The sequence below is a fragment of the Sapajus apella genome, unplaced genomic scaffold, assembly GCF_009761245.1.
Source record: "Sapajus apella isolate SASKATOON/1434 unplaced genomic scaffold, GSC_monkey_1.0 scaffold62, whole genome shotgun sequence".
Lineage (NCBI taxonomy): Eukaryota > Metazoa > Chordata > Mammalia > Primates > Cebidae > Sapajus > Sapajus apella.
Window position 1 is genome coordinate 15,343,815 of NW_022437002.1, and position 24,881 is coordinate 15,368,695.

At 53.8% G+C, this 24,881-nt stretch overlaps 1 protein-coding gene and 2 long non-coding RNA genes across 4 annotated transcripts in view; 2 read left to right on the forward strand and 1 right to left on the reverse strand.

The window, feature by feature from the left end:
- The first annotated feature begins 1,986 nt into the window (after nt 1-1,986).
- On the forward strand, nt 1,987-24,059 carry TIE1 (tyrosine kinase with immunoglobulin like and EGF like domains 1). Of its 2 annotated transcripts, XM_032247217.1 has the most exons (23): nt 1,987-2,334; nt 5,770-6,084; nt 6,160-6,270; nt 7,731-7,886; nt 8,040-8,171; nt 8,329-8,469; nt 8,677-8,805; nt 9,665-9,810; nt 10,065-10,209; nt 12,648-12,806; nt 12,987-13,124; nt 13,298-13,594; nt 14,117-14,407; nt 14,757-14,947; nt 18,555-18,765; nt 18,905-19,015; nt 19,221-19,411; nt 20,564-20,677; nt 20,788-20,858; nt 22,223-22,263; nt 22,350-22,446; nt 22,571-22,670; nt 23,609-24,059. In XM_032247217.1, the coding sequence occupies exons 1-23, from the start codon at nt 2,277-2,279 to the stop codon at nt 23,678-23,680; spliced, it is 3,417 nt and encodes a 1,138-aa protein (XP_032103108.1). In that variant the 5' UTR covers nt 1,987-2,276; the 3' UTR covers nt 23,681-24,059. The 2 variants fall into 2 exon arrangements, with proteins under 2 accessions (XP_032103108.1, XP_032103109.1); XM_032247218.1 differs by lacking the exon at nt 8,040-8,171.
- Nucleotides 3,517-24,881, reverse strand: part of LOC116529409 — a 44,440-nt gene continuing 23,075 nt past the window's right edge. Inside the window, exon 2 of the long non-coding RNA XR_004259492.1 lies at nt 3,517-4,264. This is a non-coding gene — a long non-coding RNA (uncharacterized LOC116529409). The remainder of the gene's footprint in view (nt 4,265-24,881) is intronic.
- On the forward strand, nt 16,819-18,403 carry LOC116529410. The gene is made up of 2 exons (XR_004259494.1): nt 16,819-17,618; nt 17,772-18,403. It is a non-coding gene; the product is annotated as an uncharacterized LOC116529410 (long non-coding RNA).

Here is a 24,881-nt window from a genome sequence, read left to right on the forward strand (position 1 = left end):
ACATCTGCAACAGCATATGTATACACAACCCACTCAAAATTTGTGCAGTAATATTTCATTTGGGACACATTGTTTGTAAACTAATGCTATTTAAATTATTTGCAATGTAATCTCAACACATGTAAAAACACTTTACACTTGTAGGATATTGTTTTATAACACAAATTCTTGTGTACAAACTCCATTAACATTTTATTTATATACAGATCATTATTACCAGTTTTTGTTTCCCAGTTGAGAGTGGGGAGGGCATGGCCGGGCACGGTGGCTCACGCCTGTAGTCCTAGGACTTTGGGAGGCCGAGGTGGGTGGATCAACTGAGGTCAGGAGTTCAAGACCAGCCTGGCCATCATGGTGAAACCCCATCTTAAAAAAAAAAAAAGAGAGAGAGTGGGGAGGGTAGATGGGCTCCGAGTCTTTGCATTTGCCAGCATCCCGCAGTCTCAAATTTTTCCATTCAAAGCAAATACCTGTCACTTTCAAGAAGAACGAATGCTGCCTAAGTGCTCTCCGAATGCTGCCTAAGTGCTCTCCATATATTTGCAAAATGACATCAGGCCCCCCAGGTCTTCCAAGAACCAAAGAAAAAGTTCCACAAAAGTGAATCCTGCCACACAAACAGTCCCAGCATGTTCCAGCTCCTTTTTCGTTCCAGATTTAAAGGTCTGACACCAAGATGAGCTGAAGTCTAAGGCATCGACCACTGCCCCTGCTCCTACTCCCATCCCACCCAAAGCCTTGTCCAGAGAAAGCTCTTCCCAGCCTCAGGCCCAGCCATGGGATTCTCTGTGGGCCACAAATCAGTGGGGAGGTCTTTCCTGATCCTCTTTTATGCTACTCCAGGAGTCAAAGCCTCTCCTGGGACTTTTCAGGGAGCTTCAGAAGAGCCCTGGGCCTACACCAGCTCAACCAAGCTGCAGGGACCCAGCCTCCTCAGAAAGGTGAACGTGAGCCCAGTGCATCTAGAGGAGAATGAAGCCTTCACCCAGAACAGACTCTGGGAAGATGTTCCAGGCCCAGGGGAGGGTTTGGACTTCCAGACCTAAGTCACCTAAGCTGACACCAGGTCTCATCCATCCCAACCATTCCATTCTGGGTAGGAGGGGCCATAGATTTAACCAGCGAGCCTGCCCATCTGATGACCCCTCCCTCTGCTCCCTGGAAGGGCCTCCTCGTGGGCATTCTGTACCTACAGGTCTTGTTCTCTTCTGGGAACTGCCAGTGGTGGCAAGAGGTGGAACAATGGGTGCCAGGGCAGGGAGAGGTGAGTCTGGAAGGGAAGCAGAGGCAAGATCCATGGGGCTTTAGAGGCTTTGCCAAGGCAGCAGGACTGCTCCCAGGTTGTTGTCAGCTGTCAAGAGTGAGTGCACCTCCCTGGGCAGACTTCTGCTGCCCCAGTGCCCAGGGATAGACATGGGTTTGCTGCAAAATGAATGACACCTGGCCGACACTAAGCTGAAGCTTTCATTAGCAGCTTACACTGAGGACTAGCCACACAACTGACATTCCCTGTGTGTTTCCCTGGGTCTGCCTAATGTGTGCCCTGTGGAGTGATCAGCACCAAGAAAGCAGCAAGAAGTTCAAGTCCCAGCCTTGCCATGGCCTCAGGGTGCCCTCAAGCACAGCAGGCCTCAGTCTTCCCATCTGTAAAATGAGAGAGGTACACAAGATAGACTCGAAGCCTCTTTGCTGCCGGAGCCCGGTGTTCCTTTGAGTGTCTGTGTTCTCAGGCCCACAAAGGTCCTTTGTGTTTCGTAGGTGAACTGCTGTCTAGGAAACCCATTTAACTGTCTGTGTCCTGGGGCACATACATAAGGACTCACGTGGGCCCTATTTGTGTTTGTGCTGGGGGGAGGGGAGACCCTAGAACAATGTTCCCCACCCCACTCCCCTCCTCAATAGGCGGAAGCCACTGGCTTCCTCCTTTTCCTGACTCCTGCCTCCTGTGTGCCAGCAAGACTGAGGATTGGAGGGAGACAGGGGATGGAAAAAAACAATCCACTGTCCCCAGGTCTGCCCTTACCATAACCCTCCCCCCACCTCAAGTGACTCCAATCCCCAGCCTTGTGGGGGCCAGACTGGGGGGCCTGGAGGCTCAAAGGCAGAATAAATCCTCCCACCCCCTCTTCCCCGTCACCCCTCCCACCCAAGCCACCTCATTTCCTCTTCCTGCCCAGCACCGTCCCACACTGACCAGCACAGGCTGAGCAGTGAGGCCCACAGCATCTGACCCCAGGCCCAGCTCGTCCTGGCTGGCCTGGGTCAGCCCCTGGAGTATGGTCTTTCGGGTGCCCCCTTTCCTGCTCCCCATCCTCTTCTTGGCTTCTCATGTGGGTAAGTCTTCCCTGAGTCCCTCACCCCATTTCTAAGCCCTAAGGCCCTGATTTCCGCCTAAGAAACCCTATTATATCATAGAGACAGAAAGTAGAATGGCGGTTGCTGTGGGCAGTGGGGAGGACGAAATGGGGAGTTTGGTTTAAAAGGTACAGAGTTTCTGTAAGATTTTTACTCTGTTTTACAAGATTAAAAGAGATACAAAGACGGGGCAGGGTGCGGTGGCTCATACCTATAATCCCAGAACTTTGGGAGGCCGAGATGGGAGGATCACTTGAGGCCAGGAGTTCAAGACCAGACTGGTCAACATAGTGAGGCCCCCTTCCATCTCTGTTTTGTTTAACTTTTTTTTCTTTATCAATCAAAAAAAAAAGAATGGATGGTGGTGATGGTGGGACAACATTAGGAATGTGTTTAATCACACTGGGTTATATGCTGCTTACAAATGGTTCAGATGGTAACATTTATGTTCTACGTATTTCACCACAATAAAAAAAATTTGGAAAACAAACCCTATCATCACTGCCATCACTCTGATCCACTAGAAAGTGAGATCAAGACCTGGAAAACCCAGGCAAGTGCCAGAAATCACTGCAGCCTGGGATCAGGGGAGGAGTGAGGAGCAGCCATGTGTTGGGTCTGAGGATCCGTGGCGGACAGTTTTCAGGGGGTGTTCCTGCGGTCATTGTGTTGGATTCATTCAATTATTCACTGGACAAACATTTATTGAGTACCAACAACATTCCAGGACTTGTGCTAAGTGCTGGGCCATTAGTTGAGAGGCTGGCAACCCCCAGGTCTGTACAGAGATTAAAGGCTGCCAGCCTCCTATGGTTGTTATGGGGTTTAAATGAGAAAATGATGCAGAGCCGTTGGCTTAGTGCCCTGCACTTGGTAAGGGTTTCTAAATAAGTGGCAGCTGATTCCTTCAGTCTGCTGGTCCAAAGATTGGAACACAGAGGCTGCCTTTGAGTGGTTCAAGGTCTAGCACAGAACACAGGACAGGGGAAGAGGGCTAAACAGGGACAGACACAGGAGCCCTAGAGGAGCACTGAGGAGGAGTCAGCTTTCACTGTCTCGGGTAGGAGACAAAAAGGGAGTCAGGGAAGATTTCACTAAGAGGGGTGGTCTTCATTCCAGGCAGCCGGAACATAAAAAATGCAAGTCTCAGAGGCATGGAGGTGCATGGGTGAGAAGGGGCCTGTTGGGAACACAGGGAGGGACAGCATGGGAGCAGCACAGGGCTCAGGAGCATGGACATGATCCTGAGGGCAATAGGGAGCCATGGGAGGTCATAGGCAAAAAAATCACAAGGTCAGATTTGGTCTTAGATCACTGCCGAGGATGAGTTGCAGAAAGTGGGTGTGGCTGTTGGTATGGTCCACATACCAACAGTGAGTAAGGATGAGGGCCAAACAAAGGCAGGCTTGTGGGGTGGGGATGAAGTCAAGAAGCGTTCAGGAAACGATGTGCAGAATCCTGTGACTGATGGGGCAGCCAGCACAATGCTCAGAGGTGTGGACTTTAGTATCAGACAACCTGGCCCTGCCAGTTACTAATTATATGACCTTGGGCCAGTTACTTAACTTCTCTGAGCCTCCCTTTCCTGGCTATAAAACAGGGATAACATCCACCTCCCAGAGTCGCTGGGATGGTAAAATGAGACAACACCAGTAAAGTGCCTGGTGCATAACTGGCAGCCAATAAACATTAATTATCATGACAGTGGGAGTTTGTGTCTCAGGTGGCGAGTGCTATCCAGTGAGTCAGGGAGCACCGGAGAGGAGCAGGTTTGGCAAAAGCTGATGGAAATGCAGGTCCAAGCTGAAAGACCGTTCCTGAGTTATTGACTCAGAGGTGATGGTTAAAGCCAAGGGAGTGGATGAGCATGCTCCAGGAAGCCGGTAGAATTAATGACCATGACCCTCCTCTGTAAATGGAAAGAATATGCACTTCGCTGGTTGTGAGGATCAGTGGAAAATGGGGTCTTGGTATGTGGTAGGTAAATGCCAGCTTCATCTGCTCATGGTAGCCTTTCAAACAATATTAACTGATAAGCTAGGTGGCATTTATACTAGTTAACTGCTTGACAGTCAGCTGGCAGAGACAGAGAAGGAAGGGCTGGCGGAGGGCTGCCAAGTCCTCGAGCTGAGGCGGGCTCGCAGGCTCTCCACCGTCCAGCCTGGACTCTGACTCCACCTGGTCTCTCCTGCCTCAGCCTTACATCTTGTGCTTCAGCCACACAAGCCTGGACAACCCCCTCCACCTGCCATAATATTGCCACTGCAGGCCTTTGCCCAGGCTGTTCCCTCTGTCTAGGATGCCCTCTCCCTGTCCCTGACTTCTCCCCCTCCCCATTGCCCATGCCAGTGTGTCCTGCTCCAACTTCACCTCCCAGGAAGCATCTCTTCATCTTCCTGCACCCCCCTACCCAGGCTGGATCAGGGGCCCTTCTCGGTGCTCAAAAGCACAGCACCCTACATTTAGCAGCTGTGTCCATACCTGTTCCCCCAACTAGGGCATGAGCTCTTTGGAAAGCAAACAAAGACAAAGACCCACCTTGTGTCTGTGTCTGTCTGAGCCCCAGGCCTGCCCTGGCACTACACTTCCTGGATCTGGGCCCTGCCCAAAGCTTAGCTCCATTTCTCTTTGTTTTTCTTTTTTCTGGAGAACAGGGTCTTGCTACATTGCCCAGGCTCGTCTCAAACTCCTGTTCTCAAGCGATCCACCTGCCTCTGCCTCCTTAAGTGCTGGGATTCCAGGCGTGAGCCACCGCACCTGGCCTTAGCTCCATTTCTGTGCCACATCCTTCTGGCTGCAAAACTCAGCCTCTCCCATCTCAAATCCCAGCCCACCAGACCTTTCTAGATCTCCATTAGTGACAAAGGGGGGACCCATGGGACACTTCTGTTCTGGCTGGCTCTCCTGGCCTGCACTCTCGTGGTGGGGGCAGGGAGAAGTGGCTCACAGCGACCTTCGCAGGGCAGTTTCAGAGACGAGTGGGGAAACGTGACTGATAGAAAATAAAGGAAACGGAGACAGGGAGCACAGATCATTCTTTCTGAAAGCTGGGGCGAAAGGGAAGCCATCTGGCAGGAGAAGGGAGGGAACACAGCCAGAGAAGGATTTGTGGTTTTGTTTTTCTTCTTTTAGAATGAGGAGACTTGAGGGAAAAAGGCCAGTGCGCAAGGAAGGGAAAGGAGGGGGATGGGAATGCCTGATAAAGCGAAGCGCCTGTGGGGTCTGAGGGCCCGGGCAGGGGAAGGAAGAGGGGGGAAGGTGGGAGACCCTCTTCAGAGTGGACAGTGGATTAGTAAGACCAGAGGGCTGGGGCTCTGGGGCACCAGCGTTGGCTGGGACTACACTTGATCTTAGCCAAAAGGCCGAGAAGCGATGGCTGGGACTACAATAGAGTCACTGGTGTCCTGGCCCCAGGCGCGGCGGTGGACCTGACGCTGCTGGCCAACGTGAGACTCACGGACCCCCAGCGCTTCTTCCTGACCTGCGTGTCGGGGGAGGCCGGGACGGAGAGGGGCTCAGAGGCCTGGGGGCCGCCCCTGCTGCTTGAGAAGGACGACCGCATCGTGCGCGCCCCGCCCGGGCCGCCCCTGCGCTTGGTGCGCAACGGCTCGCACCAGGTCACCATGCGCGGCTTCTCTAGGCCCGCAGACCTCGTGGGCGTCTTCTCCTGCGTGGGCGGTGCCGGGGCTCGGCGCTCGCGTGTCATCTACGTGCACAACAGCTTTGGAGGTGAGTCTGGGGAGCAGGGCGGGTGGAGAATGGCGCAGGGGAAACCAGGCTGCTGACCCACCCTCCACCCCACAGCCCACCTGCTTCCAGACAAGGTCACGCACACTGTGAACAAAGGCGACACGGCTGTACTTTCTGCACGTATACACAAGCACAAGCAGACAGACGTGATCTGGAAGAGCAACGGTGAGAGGGACATTTGAACTGGTGGGGCAGGTAGACCCATAGTTCTGAGGCTCTAACACTTTCATCACCCGTGGGGCCCTTGGCTTTGGTCCCTGACACACGCGACCTCCAGGGCCCCTCCTCTGTGGTGGACTAGGTCCGGTGGGATGCACCTGAACCCATCTAATCTGGATCTCTAAGCTGCCCTCCTGCTGTACTCAGAGGCCCAGGAGCCTGTGGTCAGCTGCCCCTTCCCTCTTAGCCCCAAATGAGCATGATGTTACACCCTCATCCTTCACTCTCCCCTGGGAGTTAGCAGGTGCTGTCACATAGCCCACCTGGTGGAGAGCAGCAGCCCCTGAGGAAGAAGAGAACTGGTAACATCATGCCCAGCACAGGCAGGGCAGAGTCTAGCCTCTCCCAAAGAGTCCAGCCTAGATCTTTGATGTCCAAGACAGCCTCATGCTGAGGCCTGGGTAGATCTGTGAGACCTCAGCCCCAGGCATCCTCCACACTGACCCCTTGGCCATCCTATAGGAGGAAGCCGTTTTTCTATGTGGCCCCACAGATTCCTGCCTCAGTCCTCAGATCCACAACCCCTGGACTGACTCTTGCATCCCTGGGCTCCTGAGGGAGGAAGACCCTTCCCTTTGGCCAAGGGGGCTGCCTCCTGAGCTCTGGACCCCCGGAATTGACAGGAGAGGTGAAGAGGCACAGGCAGACCTGGGTCTCTAGGGTCTCTGTTCAGCCCAGAACAAAGAGGCAAGAAGCAGGCGGGGCAGGGCCTGGGACACTCTTCTAGGAGGGAGAGGCTCAGGGAAGAGACCCCAGAGTAGATGGCACTCGAATTGTGCTCAGAGGAGAAGTGGGAAGACAAAGAAGGCAGACAAAAGAAGGAAGGGCATTCCAGGAGGAGGGACTGAGAAGAGCAAGAGGGTCTGAAACACAAGGGTGTTTCTGGAAGAGAAGCAATCAATTCAGGAATTCAGGAATGTTAGGAGTCAGGCAGGCAGTGAAGAGGGATGGGGCTGGATGGCTTAGCCACGGCCAAATTGGTGAAAATGATGTCTAAGGAGCTGGATTTTGTCCTGAGGTCACTGGAGAACTAGGAGAGCTTCAGCAGGGGAGTCACAGAGGAGTCTGTTGTGAAAAATCACCCTGGCTGCTGGGTGGAGGAGGGACAAGAAAGGGTGAGACTGGAGGCAGACAGCCTGCTTGTGAGGCCCTGGAGGCCAGGACCAGGGCGGTGGCAGTGGGTGTGGGGAGAAGCAGACTGAATTAGGGGATGAGGAGGAGGTGGACTGAGCACCTCCTTGGTGATTTACCGGGTAGTTGGTGGAGCATGAAGAAGAGGGTGCTTCTGAGCTTTCTGGCTTGGGTGTAGGCATGGGGCCCATTGATGCAACCCAGGCAGAGGTGGGCAGAGAGAGGTGACAACCCTCATGTAGTGCTGAGGCCCCTGACCCATTCATGCCCCCCAGGATCCTACTTCAACACCCTGGACTGGCAAGAGGCCGAGGATGGGCGGTTCCTGCTGCCATTCCCAAACGTGCAGCCACCATCAAGCGGCATCTACAGTGCCACCTACCTGGATGCCAGCCCCCTGGGCAGCGCCTTCTTTCGGCTCATCGTGCGGGGTCAGAAGCAGAGGGCAGAGGTTGTGGGTAGGGTGGGAGGCTGGGAGCCCTATGGGTACTTCTTGTGGGTCCCCTGAAGCCCCTGGGTCTCCAGTCCTCAGCAGCAGTGGTCTGGTGGGTAAGGGTCAGCTGCTGAAGACACCCTTCCTCCAGATTGTGGGGCTGGGCACTGGGGACCAAGCTGTACCAAGGAGTGCCCAAGCTGCCTACATGGAGGTGTCTGCCATGACCATGATGGTGATTGTGTATGCCCCCCTGGCTTCACTGGCACCCGCTGTGAACAGGGTAAGGAGGAGGGGAGCTTGGACCCTGGCAGGAGAGGATCTCTGACTGGGAGAAGACCCTAGAATTATGTGGATGGAGCTTGGAGGGTGAGGGTGACAGGCAGGTCCTAAGCCCAGGGGCCCACAGAGGCTAATACACCCACACATTCTCTTTCTAGCCTGCAGAGAGGGCCGTTTTGGGCAGAGCTGCCAGGAGCAGTGCCCAGGCATATCAGGTTGCCGGGGCCTCACCTTCTGCCTGCCAGATCCCTATGGCTGCTCTTGTGGGTCTGGCTGGAGAGGAAGCCAGTGCCAGGAAGGTATGCTTAACCCACCCTCATGGTCCCTGACCAAGACAGGTGGCCACAAGCATGACCTGGACCCTTCACTCTGCCCCTAACTTACCAATCCCCCCCGGTCACCTGACCAGGCCCTCTACCCTCACCCTGTTGTATAACCTGCGCCTCATCTGTGCCCTCATTGCCTGCTGCCCCGTGCCTCTCTAATCATACCTCCTCTATTCCCAGCCTGTGCCCCTGGTCATTTTGGGGCAGACTGCCGACTCCAGTGCCAGTGTCAGAATGGTGGGACTTGTGACCGGTTCAGTGGCTGTGTCTGCCCCTCTGGGTGGCATGGAATGCACTGTGAGAAGTCAGGTATAAGCACAGTAGATGACCTCCGAGACCCCCCAAGATAAATTGGCCTTTACCAAACACATCTCCCTGGTGGAAGAGACGGTCCCTCCTTTCCCTGCAAGGCTCCAAGTCCTGCCCTCAGGGAGCTCAGGGTCTGGCAGGCAGGGAGCTCTGGCAGGGAGTCAGTCTGGTAGGGAGGCAGTCCAGCAGGGAGCTCACTGTCAGCCAGCCATACTGGAAAGGGCAGCAGCCCAGAGAGTGTGGGAGCGCAGAGGATGCCCCTGGGCAGTCTCAGCGGGGCAGAGAAGGGTCTGGAAGCAGGTGTGATCTGAGATGGGATATAAAGGACAAGAAAGAGATGGCTGAGGAAAAAACAAGAGCAAAGACTCAGGGGTTGGGAACTCAGGCTTGGGTGCCAGGACAGTGAAGTAGGGGGGTGGGGAAGTGGTCAGAAGAGGTCGAATCATGCATTTGAATGAAGGCCAGAGTCTGCATTTCCTGTAATGGGGCAAGAGGGAATTGTTGAGGAGGAACAAGGGGGTCAGATCTGTGTTGCAGAAAACGACACCGCTTTCTGGCCGGGGAGCGGGAGCAGGAGGCCCTGGAGGAGTCTGTACCCGGGGACCAGGAATGATGAGGCCTGGGCTAGTGTGCTGGCCGCGAGGATGGTGAGGGGCCTGCGGGCGGGTATTAGAGGCTATCAGGAAGTGGGGAGGTGGTTAGGAAGTAGACTCTGCAGCTGATGGGATGTGGGGCTGGGACGCTGGAGGAGTCATGCAGGCCTTTGCTGGTTTTCAGGCTGGAGGGACTGGGCATCCAATCCAATGAGGGGCATGTCTGCCCCTGTGGGAGCTCCAGGATGAGTGTCCTCTCTCCCCAGACCGGATCCCCCAGATCCTCAGCATGGCCTCAGAACTGGAGTTCAACTTAAAGACGATGCCCCGGATCAACTGTGCAGCTGCAGGGAACTCCTTCCCAGTGCGGGGCAGCATAGAGCTACGCAAGCCAGATGGCACTGTGCTCCTGGTCAGCCCCAATCACCCCAACCCACCAGCCTCACCGGCCGCCTGCTTCCTTAGCTGATCCCTAAGACCACTAGCCCCTCAGAACTTTCTGCAGGGTCCACCCATTGGCCTGACCATTGCTCAAATGAGGTCAGGCTGATTGGTGAGGGGCTGCCACTGGGCCTCTGTCCTGCTATCAGTCCAGACGGACACCTGGGTGCCTGCCACAGGGGTGCTCATTGCCTGTGACCTGTCCCATTTCCCCATCTCTTTTAGTCCACCAAGGCCATTGTGGAGCCAGATAAGACCACAGCTGAGTTCGAAGTGCCCCGCTTGGCTCTTGAAGACAGTGGGTTCTGGGAGTGCCGTGTGTCCACATCTGGTGGCCAAGACAGCCGGCGCTTCAAGGTCAATGTCAAAGGTCAGTGATGTCCTAGGTCCATGGGGGATGGACAGTGAGCAGAGTAGGCTCTAGCTGATCCTGCTTAGGCTGGAGATCCTAGCAGGAAGGACAAGGGCATCTGAAGTCATAGCCTAGCACCAGAGGAAAATGGGTTGTGGTCAACCAGAGGTCCAGGCTGGGCAGTGTCAAAGCAGGAGTACAGCTTAGACCCATCTGGAAAGGACATCCTGTGCCCCAGAAACTGGGGACACTCTCCAGTCCCACTTTTCCTCCTGCCCAGCCATGCTGCCCTCCACCAACCACCACACACACACAAATGTACCTTTAACTCTGTTCTGGGATGCCGCCTCCTGTCTCTGAGTCACCCCACAGACAGTGCTAGCACAGGGAGCACATGGGGCTGTGGACCTCAGAGGGTGACCAGCTTGGCTTCCTAGAAGTGGTGCATGCCTAGGAGTCTGCCAGGTAAATAAGGAGGGACTGCCAGTGCCCAAGATTGTTCGGACCAGAGCACCCCATCCTGGTCTAGGGCTCCCTTCGCCTTCTCCAGCTTCTCCAGCATCATAAGCCTTATAACCATTCACACCATTCACATCCCCGCCACCCTGACCCTGCTGTCCCTCTGCTTCTGTCCCCCTGCTCCTGTCCCCCTGCTATCCCACGTAAGCCCCTCTCTCACCTTCTGCTTTCTTGTTGCCATACTCTACCTCCCAGGTCCTCGCCATCTCCCCATCCTGTGACGGTGCGTCCCTCTCTGCCACCATGCCCCACCTTCTGCCTTTCTCTTCTCACTCTGCCCAGGCTTCGGAGCCAGACAACCTGGGCTTGAATCCTCTCCCCACAAATCCCTTGCCCCATCACCTTAAGCAAAGTACTTAACCTCTCTTACTTTCTCTCTCTGTGAAATGCGGATATGAGCACTTGATGGAGTTGTTAGGAAGATTCAATTTGGTGATGCACTTAAGCATTTAGCACAGGGCCCGATACAGGGTGTGTGCTCACTATTTGTCAATAATTACTGTTCTTATTTTTTAAAATGTCACCTAGTCCCAAGATTCTGATTGTCCTGTGGCAGCTCTCACATATGATTTGCGGCCAGCACCCCTCTTCTGACTCCAGATAATGATCTGGACTCCAGATAATGATTTGGTGGCACCTCCGTCAACTGGGGCATCTTCTCTGGAAGTCTGGTTTTGACGTTGGTGTGGAAAGTCACCGCTGTATGATTCAGAGGCCCATTTTCTATCCAGCCACTTTTTGGACATCTAATGCCCTGCATGAGCCAAAGGCACCGAGGGCTTCTCCACACCCAACCTTCATCTGCCCCACATCAGCACCGCCTCCTGCCATGCTCATTGCTGCCCACACTCCCTCAGCTTTCCTTCCTTTCCTCTCAAAAAGTCAATCTGGCAAACGTTTGGAAGAGGCAAGGGAACCTGTTAGAAGCACTAATGCAATAATCTGGAGAGAAAAGTTGAGGCCAGAATAGGAGCAGCGACCATGGGGTGAGGAAGCAGGGCAGGAAGACCAGGGCTGTTGGAGTAGAATGGACAGATGGGAGGCAGCCTGCTCACACAGATCTGGTTCAGCATATGGCTGTATCTCCTCCTAGTTGCGTGTCTTTAGGCAAGTTATTTGGTGCCTCTGAGTCTCAGTGTTTTCATAATGCAGGGTAATGAGCCCTGACGAAAAGGCAGTGGTGGAACTAGAGGTCATGCCTATGAAGCATATGGTGGGGAGCAGGCACTTCAGCACTGGTGGCTTCTTTCTTTTTTTTTTTTTTTTTTTTTGAGATGAAGTCTTGCTCTGTCGCCAGACTAGAGTGCAGTGGCGAGACTGTGGCTCACTGCAACCTCCACCTCCCGAGTTCAAGGGATTCTCCTGCCTCAGCCTCCAGAGTAGCTGGAATTACAGAAACATGCCACCACACCCAGCTAATTTTTGTATTTTTAGTAGAGACAGGGTTTCACCATGCTGGCCAGGATGGTCTCGATCTGACCTTGTGATCCGCCCACCTCGGCCTCCCAAAGTGTTGAGATTATAGGCATGAGCCACTGCACCTGGCCTTTTTTTTTTTTTTTTTTTTAAGTTAAGAAAGTGGTGAATGAGGGCAGGTGCAGAGAGCAGGATAATGCCCAGGCTGTCTCCCTGCCCTGGATTTCAGATCCTTCTGTCTATCCCCACACTGCATGGGAGGAGTGCTCACCCCCAAACCAGGTCTGGCCATGTCACTTCCTCACTTACCATCTTTTGGGACACTTTCATGTCTTTATTATTGAATCCCTGTGCCCCAAGCTACCCAGGGGCCAGAACTCTGTCCTCCCTGGGCCCTGGCCACTCTGGCCATCTGTTGAACTTGGTGTCCCCCAAGCCCAGAGGGTCCCCAGCTCAAAACAAAGATGCAGAGGTGGATGGATAGGCTCTGTGCCCATGCCTTACCCAGAGTCTCCTGGCAGTGCCCCCGGTGCCCCTGGCTGCACCTCGGCTTCTGGCCAAGCAGAGCCGCCAGCTCGTGGTCTCCCCGCTGGTCTCATTCTCTGGGGATGGACCCATCTCCTCCGTCCGCCTGCACTACCGGCCCCAGGACAGCACCATGGCCTGGTCGGCCATTGTGGGTGAGTGTGGGGAAAGCAAGGGCAGGAGAGAGCCGGGGAAGGACAGGGGTGTTGAGTAATAGTGAAGCGACACAGTGAGCAGGAGAGGGAGGGCAAATGGTGCAAGGGGGCTCAAGGGATCACGGCAGCTTCTAGAAGAGGTAGGGGCTGAATGATGTATACCACACCCTCCATTCCTAGTGGATCCCAGTGAGAATGTGACGTTAATGAACCTGAGGCCAAAGACAACATACAGTGTCCGTGTGCAGCTGAGCCGGCCGGGGGAAGGGGGAGAGGGGGCCTGGGGGCCTCCCGCCCTCATGACCACAGACTGTCCTGGTGAGAGGCCAAGAGTCATCCCTTCCTGTCCCCCAAGGGGTTACTGTCCTTTCCACCCCAGGGACCCCTGCCTTTCCAATTGGAAGTTATCCTTCCTTGTGTTCTGGGGATCACTGTCCTGTCCAGCCCCAAGTACCTACTGAACAGTTCTGACCCCTGACCTCTGGCCCCAGAGCCCTTGTTGCAGCCGTGGCTGGAGGGCTGGCATGTGGAAGGCCCTGACCGGCTGCGAGTGAGCTGGTCCTTGCCCTCGGTGCCCAGGCCACTGGTGGGCGACGGTTTCCTGCTGCGCCTATGGGACGGGGCACGGGGGCAGGAGCGGCGGGAGAACGTCTCATCCCCCCAGGCCCGCACCGCCCTCCTGACAGGACTCACGCCTGGCACCCACTACCAGCTGGATGTGCAGCTCTACCACTGCACCCTCCTGGGCCCAGCCTCGCCCCCTGCACACGTGCTTCTGCCCCCCAGTGGTATGCCCAGGGAGTGGGGATAGCTGGGCGGTGATGTGGGACTCAGGGACACATGAGACCCGGGAGACCCAGGAGGCTATAGGAGATTAATGGACATGGAGAGGACACAGGACACACCTAGGGTATCAGGCAGATGTGACCCCAGCAGGGACATGGGACTTGGGGAAGATCCAGGATACCATGAGGACACAGGTCACCAGGAGCATATGGGATTGGGATAGCATGGGGAGGTCAGGACTCATGGCTAGAACCAGGGTCATGGGAGGGCATGAGACTTGGGGAGCACAGGGCATGGGGGGATATGGAGAGGACTTGGGATACAAGAAGAACAAGGAAAAGCAGAAGCTTGTGGGTGAAGGTGGCCTGGGGGGATGGAGAGGAATTCAGCCTGGTGGGGAGGAGGAAGTTGGCAGGGTGGTGGACCCACAGAGCAGGGAGCACAGCTAGAGCAGATGTGTGCAGCCCCACAGCTACATAGCCCGGTCCTGTCTGAGCCTTGCCTTCTCGCCCCCATCTCCCTAGGGCCTCCAGCCCCCCGACACCTCTACGCCGAGGCCCTCTCAGACTCTGAGATTCAGCTGACATGGCAGCACCCGGAGGCTCTGCCTGGGTCAATATCCAAGTATATCGTGGAGGTGCAGGTGGCTGGGGGCACAGGCGATCCGCTGTGGATAGACGTGGACAGGCCCGAGGAGACAAGCACCATTGTCCGTGGCCTCAACGCCAGCACTCGGTACCTGTTCCGGGTACGGGCCAGCATTCAGGGGCTCGGGGACTGGAGCAACACAGTAGAAGAGTCCACCCTGGGAAACGGTGAGAGGGCAAGGCCCACAGGACCCCTGGGCCCTGAGCGGGGAGAGCTCAACGCAGTCTCCCTCCACATCACCCCTCCCGTGGAGCCAGGGTATCCCAGGCCCCTCCCAAAAAACACACAGCCCTGGTCCTGGGGACTCAGCCTTCCCTTCTCATGATCCACTGTCCCAGGGCTGGGAAAATGGTGTCGCCCCTCTGACACCCCTCATCCCTTCCTTCATGTGGCCCAAGTGATTTTCTGACAGTCCTAGCACTGGGATCTTTCACCTCTCCCTCTGTAAACACCATGGTGGCCTCTGGGTTCCCTGACCCAGGTGTCCCCACAATCTGCCCCTCTCACTGTGTCCAGGGCTGCAGGCTGAGGGCCCAGTCCAAGAGAGCCGAGCAGCTGAAGAAGGCCTGGATCAGCAGCTGATCCTGGCGGTGGTGGGCTCTGTGTCTGCCACCTGCCTCACCATCCTGGCTGCCCTTTTAACCCTGGTGTGCATCCGCAGAAGCTGCCTGCATCGGAGACGCACCTTCACCTACCAGTCAGGCTCGGTCAGTGACCCGCCCCTGCCCCCGGGTGCATGCTCGCAGCCTGTGTCTATGTTTCTATCTGTGTACAAGCAAGATCTTGTACACCTTGTGTGTATGTGCATGTGTTTGTTTTGCAGGTGTAAGATTACACTCAACAATGTTCAAGGGTACAAAATATAATTTTCTTTATTTCTCTAAAACTGAACTCAGCTCATGAGCCCATTTATATTAGTGGTGAAATATTGAATATTCCCAGTTCAAAAGATTTCCAGGTTTAGGCTCAATCAATTGGAGATATTCCTCTCCCTTCTTTTCCTTTTCCCTAGCAGTGATCTAGGCCTAGATAACAAGGTGATCCCATGGAGTGGCACTTGGGATTCATGCTGGCCTCTGTCCTTGCAGGCCTTTCTAGACTTGGGAGCCAGCCTCTGCACACATCTTTGGCTGATGTCCTTAGCCCTGCTGTGGCCACCTGCCAGTAGGCCAGTTATGCTGTGAACTCCTCATCCCAACCTCCATTCTTACAAATTCCAGGGCATCCTTTTGGAGACTTAAGAACTGGGCCAAGCGTGGTGGCTCACACCTGTAATTCCAGCACTTTGAAAGGCTGAGGCAGAAGGATCACCTGAGACGAGCCTGGCCAACATGGTGAAACCCCTTCTCTACTAAAAATACAAAAATTAGCCAGGCGTAGTGGCACACACCTGTAATCCCAGCTACTCAGGAGGCTGAGGCAGGAGAATCACTTGAACCTAGGAGTCAGAGTTTGCAGTGAGCCAAGATGCTGCCACTGCACTGCAGCCTGGGCAATAGAGGAAGACTCCGTCTAAAAAAATAAAAAGAACTGGCCAGGTGCGGTGGCTCACGCCTGTAATCCCAGCACTTTAGGAAGCTGAGGCGGGTGGATCACCTGAGCTCAGGAATTCAAGACCAGCCTGGCCAACATGGTGAAACCCCATCTCTACTAAAAATTAAAAAATTAACCAGACATGGTGGCACACGCCTGTAATCCCATCTACTCGGGAGGCTAAGGCAGGCGAATTGCTTGAACCTGGGAGGTGGAGGTTGCAGTGAGCCAAGATCACGCCACTGCACTCCAGCCTGGGTGACAGAGCAAGACTCCATCTCAAAAAAAATAAATAAGTAAAACAAAAAGAACTAAAGAACTGTAGGGGCTTCCTTATACCTTGTGATGGAGGCATATTCTGTGGCCTTCAGACCCACTGCCATAATCCCTTAACCCTTAGACAACTGTTTCTACCACTCTAGAACTGTGCCTGTAACCTCACCTATCGCTCCTGGCTTCCCTGTAATCCTGCTTGAGTTTTCTGTCCACCCACACCCTTCCGTCCCTCAGGCCCCCGCCTAGAGGTGGGGTGTGAGAGGAGACCTATTACTTCATCCTGTCACCTCCTTCCTTCTAACCTACCCCCCGCAGGTCCTGTCTCCTTTGAAGGCTTCCTCACTGTCATCACTTAGGATCTGAACTCTGTCCTTGGCCTTCCAGGCCTGGATTCTTGATGCTTACAGCTAAGCTTTGGCATTTCAAAAATAATAATAAAACAAAAAAGAAAACCCTTTTCTCTCTCAAGGGCTGACCCTTGTAATAGAAAGGCTAGTGTCTCTGCTGTGCCTAAAAAAAACCATTCAGAGGCCAGGCACGGTGGCTCATGCCTGTAATCCCAGTGCTTTGGGGGCCAAGGCAGGTGGATCACAAGGTCAGGAGTTCAAGACCAGCCTGGCCAAGATGGTGAAACTCCATCTCTACTAAAACTACAAAAATTAGCCAGGCACAGTGGCAGGCATGTGTAATCTCAGCTACTCGGGAGGCTGAGGCAAGAGAATCACTTGAACCCGGGTGGCAGAGGTTGCAGTGAGCTGAGATGCGCCACTGCCCTCCAGATTGGATGACAGAGTGAGACTCTATCTCAAAAGAAAAAAAAAAAAAAAAAGAAAATCCATTCAGAGATGAATTGGCTTCTTTGTTACAGGCTGTGTTGGCCCTGCCTCTGAGGTCAGTGCATGCAGAAAGCCCTCACTGCTGTGGTGTGGGAGGGTAATGAGTACAGATGTTGAGGGCAGGAGGTGGGCAAGCAGTCATTAACATACAGGGTATCATACTATATATCAAGATATATACCCCCAGCCTGGGCAACATGGCAAAACCCCATCTCTACAATAAAAGTAAATACAAAAATTAGACAGGCATGGAGGTGTGCACCTGTGGGCCCAGCTACTCAGGAGGCTGAGGTGAGAGGATCGCTTGAGCCCAAAAGCTTGAGGCTGCAGTGAGCTGAGATCATGCCATTGCACTTCCACCTAGGCAACAGAGCAAAACCCTGTCTCAAAAAAAGATAAAAAAAAGACATATCCCTGCTACCTGTGCCTGCATATGGATAGGAAATATATGTGCCCCATGTATGAGTGCACATATGCATCCTTTGTGGGTGCCCCCATGTGTGTCTGTCCCAAATGCATGTGTCCCTATACCTGTGCATCTTCAGGCCTGCATGTGTATATGAACCTATACACACATGCACCTACATATGGTGCTGCCGAAGACATCACGTGCATTTGGTATGTGCCTTTGGTAAGCACCAAATCAGTGCTTCATGCAAATCCCTGTGCCTCACGTCTTCAGCCTTTGCCTATCAAACTGGGCTCCAGTGCACTTAGGAAGACCCACCAGAAGGTCTGTCTTTTTTTTTTTTTTTTTTTTTTTTTAAGACGGGGTTTCACCATGTTGGTCAGGCTGGTCTTGAACTCCTAACCTCAGGTGATCCGCCCGCCTTGGCCTCCAAAGTGCTTGGATTACAGGCATGAGCCACCACGCCCGGCCTAGAAGGTCTGTCTTAACCCTTCTTCCAGTTCTCATATTGGCAGCTCCCTTGGTCCTGTTCACTTATTGCCTTTTCCTGCCATCAGCCCCGCCCATTTGGCCTCCTTCTACTCAGGGAACTAGACATTCCTCTTTGTTATGGTCTTGCTACATTCAGGTCCTGGCCTGCTTTTAGAGCTATGGAGAGACACCAAGTGTGTGGACAGGGTAATCTCTGCTTCTGCTACTGTGGAGAAGAAAACCCCTCCACTAGCTCCCAGTAGCTCAGGGATAAGCATGTAGTAGGTGCTCGATAAATGTACCCTGGCCAACCGCCCAAGGCTGGAATCCTCTCAAGAGCCTTCCTGGTAACACCCCCACACCCCCAAAAAAAGCCTAGTTGTGGGATTAGCGCAATCATAGGAAGCTCATTTCAATCCTTTTCTGTTTTAAATGTTAGAAATATCCTCCTTCCATTGACTCACATTGTGGCTTCTAGCAGCCTTACCGACAAGCCTTGGTTCTGCCTTCCAGAGCCCTGCACATCAGATCCCCCAGCTGCAGCCTCTGCATTTCTCTCCTTGGACATCTGTCCACTCAGCAGCCTACCTATGGCTGTTACCTATGATTCTGTCTCAGTTATGTCCTCTGTCTGCCTGTCTGTCCCTGGCCGACCACCAGGGTGCCCTCTCTCTCTGGGTCTCTGCCCACTTGTCTGACACGAGAACCTCTTCGAGTGCCTGTCTGTGCCTCCTTCTGCCCCGTTGACACTTGTGTGGACTGTCTACCCTCTTGTCCCATCCTGTGAAGGGTGAGGAGACCATCCTGCAGTTCAGCTCAGGGACCTTGACACTGACCCGGCGGCCAAAACCACAGCCTGAGCCCCTGAGCTACCCAGTGCTGGAGTGGGAGGACATCACTTTTGAGGACCTCATCGGGGAGGGGAACTTCGGCCAGGTCATCCGGGCCATGATCAAGAAGGACGGGCTAAAGATGAATGCAGCCATCAAGATGCTGAAAGGTCCACTGGGGTGACCCCTGGCCCAGCCCTGATGCTCTCCTTTGTCCCACACATCCCAGGCCCCACCTGGCTTCCTCCAGCAATTGACCCAGCCCTTGCCAGCCCTTTCTCCAAAAGTAATACTGGATTCTTTACACAGAGTATGCCTCTGAAAATGACCATCGTGACTTTGCGGGAGAACTGGAAGTTCTGTGCAAATTGGGGCATCACCCCAACATCATCAACCTCTTGGGGGCCTGTAAGAACCGAGGTGAGCCCCCAGTCCATCACCTACCCCTTCTTCCAAACCCCCATCCTCAGCCATCACCTCCACAACATGAGTAGCTTGCTGGGGGCTGCCAGTGACCTGTGCATCACCCTTGATCCTCTCATCCCTGTCTGTTACCATCGGGTGCCTGCTCCCACCCCCCGTTGCCTGTGTCTCAATCACCACGGTCGGTCTGTTTACCTCCCAGGTTATTTGTATATCGCTATTGAATATGCCCCCTACGGGAACCTGCTAGATTTTCTGCGGAAGAGCCGGGTCCTGGAGACGGACCCAGCTTTTGCTCGAGAGCATGGGACAGCCTCGACCCTCAGCTCCCGGCAGCTGCTGCGTTTCGCCAGTGATGCAGCCAATGGCATGCAGTACCTGAGTGAGAAGCAGGTGTGTGTGAATTGGGGTGGGTGGAGGGCAGAGGGGAAGCCACTGGGCCAGCCTCAGGGGAAGAAGTCAGCCAGCCCTGATGGGATGTGGGTACTGAGGTTCCTGGCCCAGGTAGGTGGGTAGATGCAAGCACAGCGAGGAGGAAGCAAGGCCAAGGGGCAGGTCTGGAGGAGGCGGGGATTTCCAGTGTGGAGGGTGCAGGTGTTGAGTGAGCAGGTGTAGATGCTAGCCTGGAACTCAGGAGAGAGGCCCAGGCTGGAGGCAGCATCTGCGTGTGAGCTTTCACCCCCACAGATGGTGCCTCATGGCGATGGGTCTAGTGTGATCCACTGGAGAGGGGGAAGGGCAGAGATCTGAGCTCAAGTCCGCTCAGGACTGAATGAAAAGACAGGGGGATGACCATCCAGGGGAATGTGAGACCAAGGGAAGGCATTTTATCTGTTGTTTTTTTTTTTTTTTTTGAGACTGAGTCTCACTCTTTTGCCCAGGCTAGAGCGCAGTGGCTCATCTTGGCTCACTGCAACCTCTGCCTCCCAGGTTCAAGCAGTTCTCCTGCCTCAGCCTCCGTAGCAGCTGGGATTACAGGCATCACCACCACACCCAGCCAATTTTTGTATTTTTAGTAGAGATGGGGTTTCACTATGCTGGCCAGACTGGTCTCGAACTCCTGACCTCGAGTGATCCACCTGCCTCAGCCTCCCAAAGTACTGGGATTACAGGGATGAGCCACTGCACCCAGCCGGCATTTTAAAGATAGTTAAGTTTTAAGTATTTTTGAAGGCAGAGGTGCAGGGGAAATGGCTAGTGCAGAGGGAGGGGCTGGTGGAGAGAGGTCTCTGAGGAAGCTGGAGGGCTAAGGGAGAGAAACTGGAACCCAGGGGAAATGAGGAGGGAGGGAGAGAAGGATGGAAAGAGGAGAAGGTACAGTGTGGCTACCACTGTCTCAGGAAAAGGGATCCAGCCTGAACTTGGCCACGGCCCAGGAAGGAGCAGGTGAGAGCCAACACTGATCTTTCTCAGATATGAGTCAGCTGACAAGATTGCAGCCAGGGGCTGCCAGGGGTACTGAAGGCAACGAGGGTGCCCTTACTGGCTTGACTGTCCTGAGCTCCCTCATCCCCAGTCTCTCCTGATTTCTGACCCTGCCTGCAGTTCATCCACAGGGACCTGGCTGCCCGGAATGTGCTGGTCGGAGAGAACCTGGCCTCCAAGATTGCAGACTTCGGCCTTTCTCGGGGAGAGGAGGTTTATGTGAAGAAGACGATGGTGAGTCTCATTCAACCCTCACCGTCAGGGCTTGTGCCTGGCCCTGCCCGCTAGGAGCCTCAAACAGGCCTTTCCTCCACACTCAGCCCCTCAAACCCATTCTCTCCTAGGGGCGTCTCCCCGTGCGCTGGATGGCCATTGAGTCTCTGAACTACAGCGTCTATACCACTAAGAGTGATGTGTGAGTGTGGGGTGGGAGGGCATAGGAGGGCTTGGCCCCCAAGAATCACACGGGCCTAACCTAGACACATCTCAGAAATGTCGTGGGTAGTCTAAGGCATGACCTGGGCTGTGTTCCAGGTGTGACACAGGTGTCCTGGGTATAGTAAAGTACCCAGTCAAGGCAGGGCTAGCTGGAAGAAGTCTCAGGTATTTCAGGGGTAAAGGTAGTTTAGGATTATGTTTGTGTAAGTGATGGGGGGATGCCTAGGAGAGGTTTGGGAATGCTGGTGGATGCTTCCTGCCATAGGTGGAGAGGTCACTCAGGAATTGCTCTCACCTTCCTCCCTGAAGGGCAAGGTTATACCCACCTGAGGATCTTACCAGAGCATGACCCCCCAAGACTCCCTCTCTGTGCCCTTCCCCTGCAGACAGCCCTCTTGGCACACTCCTCCTATCTCTCCAGGGATGTCTGTCTTGGTCTGAACCGACCCCCTGCCCCAAGCCCTCTGGCCTGGCCTGCATGGCTCACTTTACCACACTGATCGCCCCTCTGACCACTACATGCCTACTTCCTGCTTCTGCCCCAACACTCTCTAGATTCCCTCCACCCCCGTGAACTCTCTCCTCTGGTCTCAGGCCTGATGCACACTACACAGAGGCGGTTACAGTGTGAGGTGCAGTCAAGAGGAAGAGCTTTGGAGCCAGACTGCCTGGGTTTGAACGCTTGCTCTGCCACTAACCAGCTGTATGGCCTTGGGCAAGCCAGCTGACTTTTCAGTGCCTCAGTGTCTCCATCTGTAAAATGGCAAGAATAATAAAACGTATCATAGGGTTGGTGTGACGGTTACATGAATTAACATATATGTTAAATGATCAGTGCCTCCACCACAGTAAGTGCTCAATAAACATGTTAGCTCGGCTGGCTATGGTGGCCCATCTGTGTAATCCCAGTACTTTGGGAGGCTGGGCAGGCAAATCACTGGAGACCAGGAGTTTGAGACCAGCCTGGGCAACACGCAAGACCCTATCTCTACTAAAAATACAAAACATTAGCTAAGCATGGTGGCACACACGTAGGCAGGAGGACCACCTGATCCCAGAGGATCAAGGCTGCAGTAAGCCACTGCACTCCAGCCTGGGTGACAGAGTGAGACCCTGTCTCAAAAAAAAAAAAAAAAAAGTTAGCTCTAATTGAGTTGAGCCCGGGGATGGGGGCAGTATGAAGGAGCTTCATTGGGGCAGAGACAACAGCTGGCCAAGGCCAGATTCTTAAAGAATAGACACATGCAGGGCTGGGAAGGGCTGCACATCTTGGGGAGCTAGAAGCTAAACTGCTAGGGGCCAGGGCCTAGAAGACAACCAAGTACATCCTTTTTATTTCAGCTGGTCCTTTGGGGTCCTCCTCTGGGAGATCGTGAGCCTTGGTGAGTCCCTGACCCCCATTTCCCAGAGTGCCCCACCTTACCCCATGTGGAGCCCCGGACTGAGAGCACTTTGTCCCCTCCTGCAGGAGGTACACCCTACTGTGGGATGACCTGTGCCGAGCTCTATGAAAAGCTGCCCCAGGGATACCGCATGGAGCAGCCTCGAAACTGTGACGATGAAGTGTGAGTCACCCCGTCCTTGTGCTCCATGACCCTATCTCTGTGATGAGTGACCTCAGCTTTGATCCCCGTGAGCCCATCACCCCAGCTGACCTGACCCCTTATCTAAGCAATGCCGCCCTCACAGGTACGAGCTGATGCGTCAGTGCTGGCGGGACCGTCCCTATGAGCGACCCCCCTTTGCCCAGATTGCCCTGCAGCTGGGCCGCATGCTGGAAGCCAGGAAGGTGAGAAGACTGGGGCTGAGGTGACAGGGTGGGCTCACAGAGTGCTCAAGAGGACCCTCTGAGAGGGCCATGACCCCTGTCCCAACCACCCTGCCTGCCCAAACTCCCTCAGTGGGGGCCGTCACTACCTAGGCCGGGCCCCAGGATGCAGCCTGCCTTTCCAGCCCTCACTGGGTTAGGCACCAGGCCCTTCCAAAACTCTTCCAAGGCCACTGCTTAGCCCCAACAGCAAATCCCTCCCTCTGCTGAGGCCATCAGCCCATTCTTATCTGGGACACCTCTCCCTACCTGCCAGAGCCAGAGCAGAGTACATGAATGGTCACTAACCAGATGGATGAATAGGTGAATGAGTGATACAGTAACTGTATGAAAGTATGAATGAATGAATGAATGCATGCATGAATGCATGAATGAATGGAATTAGTGGATAGATGACACAATAATCATATGATTATGTAATTCAATAACTGAATCTACTAACCATTTGAATAAGTGAATTATCAAATAAATATAATGAAAAATATATCCAAATTAGTAAATATATGAAGAGTTCTTCAAGTAAATTAATGATTAAATATCTTAAGAATGAAGGAATGATCAAATAACCATATAAATGGGTGAGTCATCTAAAATGGCTTTTGAACAGATATAGTTAATAAATGAATGAATGAATGCATAACCCAAGAATTCATTGAAAGAGTACATGTAAAAACCCTCTTTAATAATGGCATTGGGAGCCTCTCACCTGAGGCCCCCAGCTGTGGCCTGATGCCTTCACTGCCCTAGGCTGGTAAAGGCCACTCTTGGCCATGGGGTCATCTTGAGTCTCCAGAACAAATCCATGGCAATTCAAATACCCCAACCACATGGAAGTCAAGGTGCCTGAGTCCAGACGCACTCCCATTTCTGGCCCCCACTAAAGCTTGCTCTGCCCCCAGGCCTATGTGAACATGTCGCTGTTTGAGAACTTCACTTACGCGGGCATTGATGCCACAGCTGAGGAGGCCTGAGATGCCATCCAGCCAGAACCTGGCTCTGCTGGCCGGAGCAAACTCAGCTGTCTAACCTGTGACCAGACTGATCCTTACAGCCTCTGACTTAAGCTGCCTCAAGGAATTTTTTTAACTTAAGGGAGAAAAGAAGGGATCTGGGGATGGGGTGGGCTTAGGGGAACTGGGTCCCCATGCTTTGCAGGTGTCTCATCACTATCCTTCCTTCTAGTTCAGCTGCCCCACAGGTGTGCTTCCCATCCCACTGCTCCCCCAGCACAAAACCCCACTCCAGCTCCTTGGTTAAGCCAGCACTCACACCACTAACATGCCCTATTCTTCAGCTACTCCCGCTCCCTGCCTGCCATTCAGAAAAAAATAAATGTTCTAATAAGCTCCATTCAATGTCTACCTTTTACTGCTGGTCAATCTCGGGTAAGGGGTGTAGTTAAACCCAAGAGAGAGAAATTGGGCTTTTCAGGAAAAGAAACACTGTCTGAGGCCTCAGCCGTCTGTTGAGTTTGCCTGTCCAGGATGGGAGGTGCTCTGGAAGACCCATTTTACACATATACCACCAGCCCCCACCTCTGTCCTGAACAGAAGGCCAGTTTTCCCCTGGTTTCTTCCCTGCTCCCCAGCTTCCATCAGTAACATGTCTCCCTGTATCTCTAGGCAGCAGCCAGCCTAGGATTCTTTGCTCCATCCAAACAGTCCATAGCAAGATCAGCTATAGCCCAGCCTCAACTCTGCCTGGCACACCTCAGCACCAGACAGATCCTGGCTTGTCTAGAGTTTCCTTATGGTCCTTCCCCTTTTCCTTATGCCTCCGGGCAGCCTTCCCTGGCTTGGTAGCCACTTCAGTGCCCAGTGTGTGAGCCCAAAAGGAGGAGGGCAGAGGCCACTCCCAACTTCAGCCAGCCACGGTAGGATTCCTTTGCCGTCTTCAGGGTCTCACAATGCTCTGGGAGGTGCTTCTCTCCCAGTCCTGAAAGTGAGTCCCACACTACCCCATGCTTGCAGCCTCTGGGCTTGCCTACTCTTTGGATTGCTCATGGCTGGCCTTAGATTTCTCTCCTACTGGTCCTTAAGAAACAAGATTGATTGTGTTTTATACATTTTTTCAGTGAATCAGAAGAAATCAAAGAAGGCATAACATGGTGTGGCACTGTGGTTAAGAGCACAGGTTCTGGGATCACACTGACCTGTGTTCAAGTCTGGTGCA

Excerpts from the sequence above, each read along its gene's own strand:
- TIE1 (XM_032247217.1), top strand. The coding sequence starts at position 2,277 with ATGGTCTTTCGGGTGCCCCCTTTCCTGCTCCCCATCCTCTTCTTGGCT. Across the intron at positions 2,335-5,769 it reads CTTCTTGGCTTCTCATGTGG|GCGCGGCGGTGGACCTGACG; the intron begins GTAAGTCTTCCC and ends TCCTGGCCCCAG. Across the intron at positions 7,887-8,039 it reads CTTTCGGCTCATCGTGCGGG|ATTGTGGGGCTGGGCACTGG; the intron begins GTCAGAAGCAGA and ends CCCTTCCTCCAG.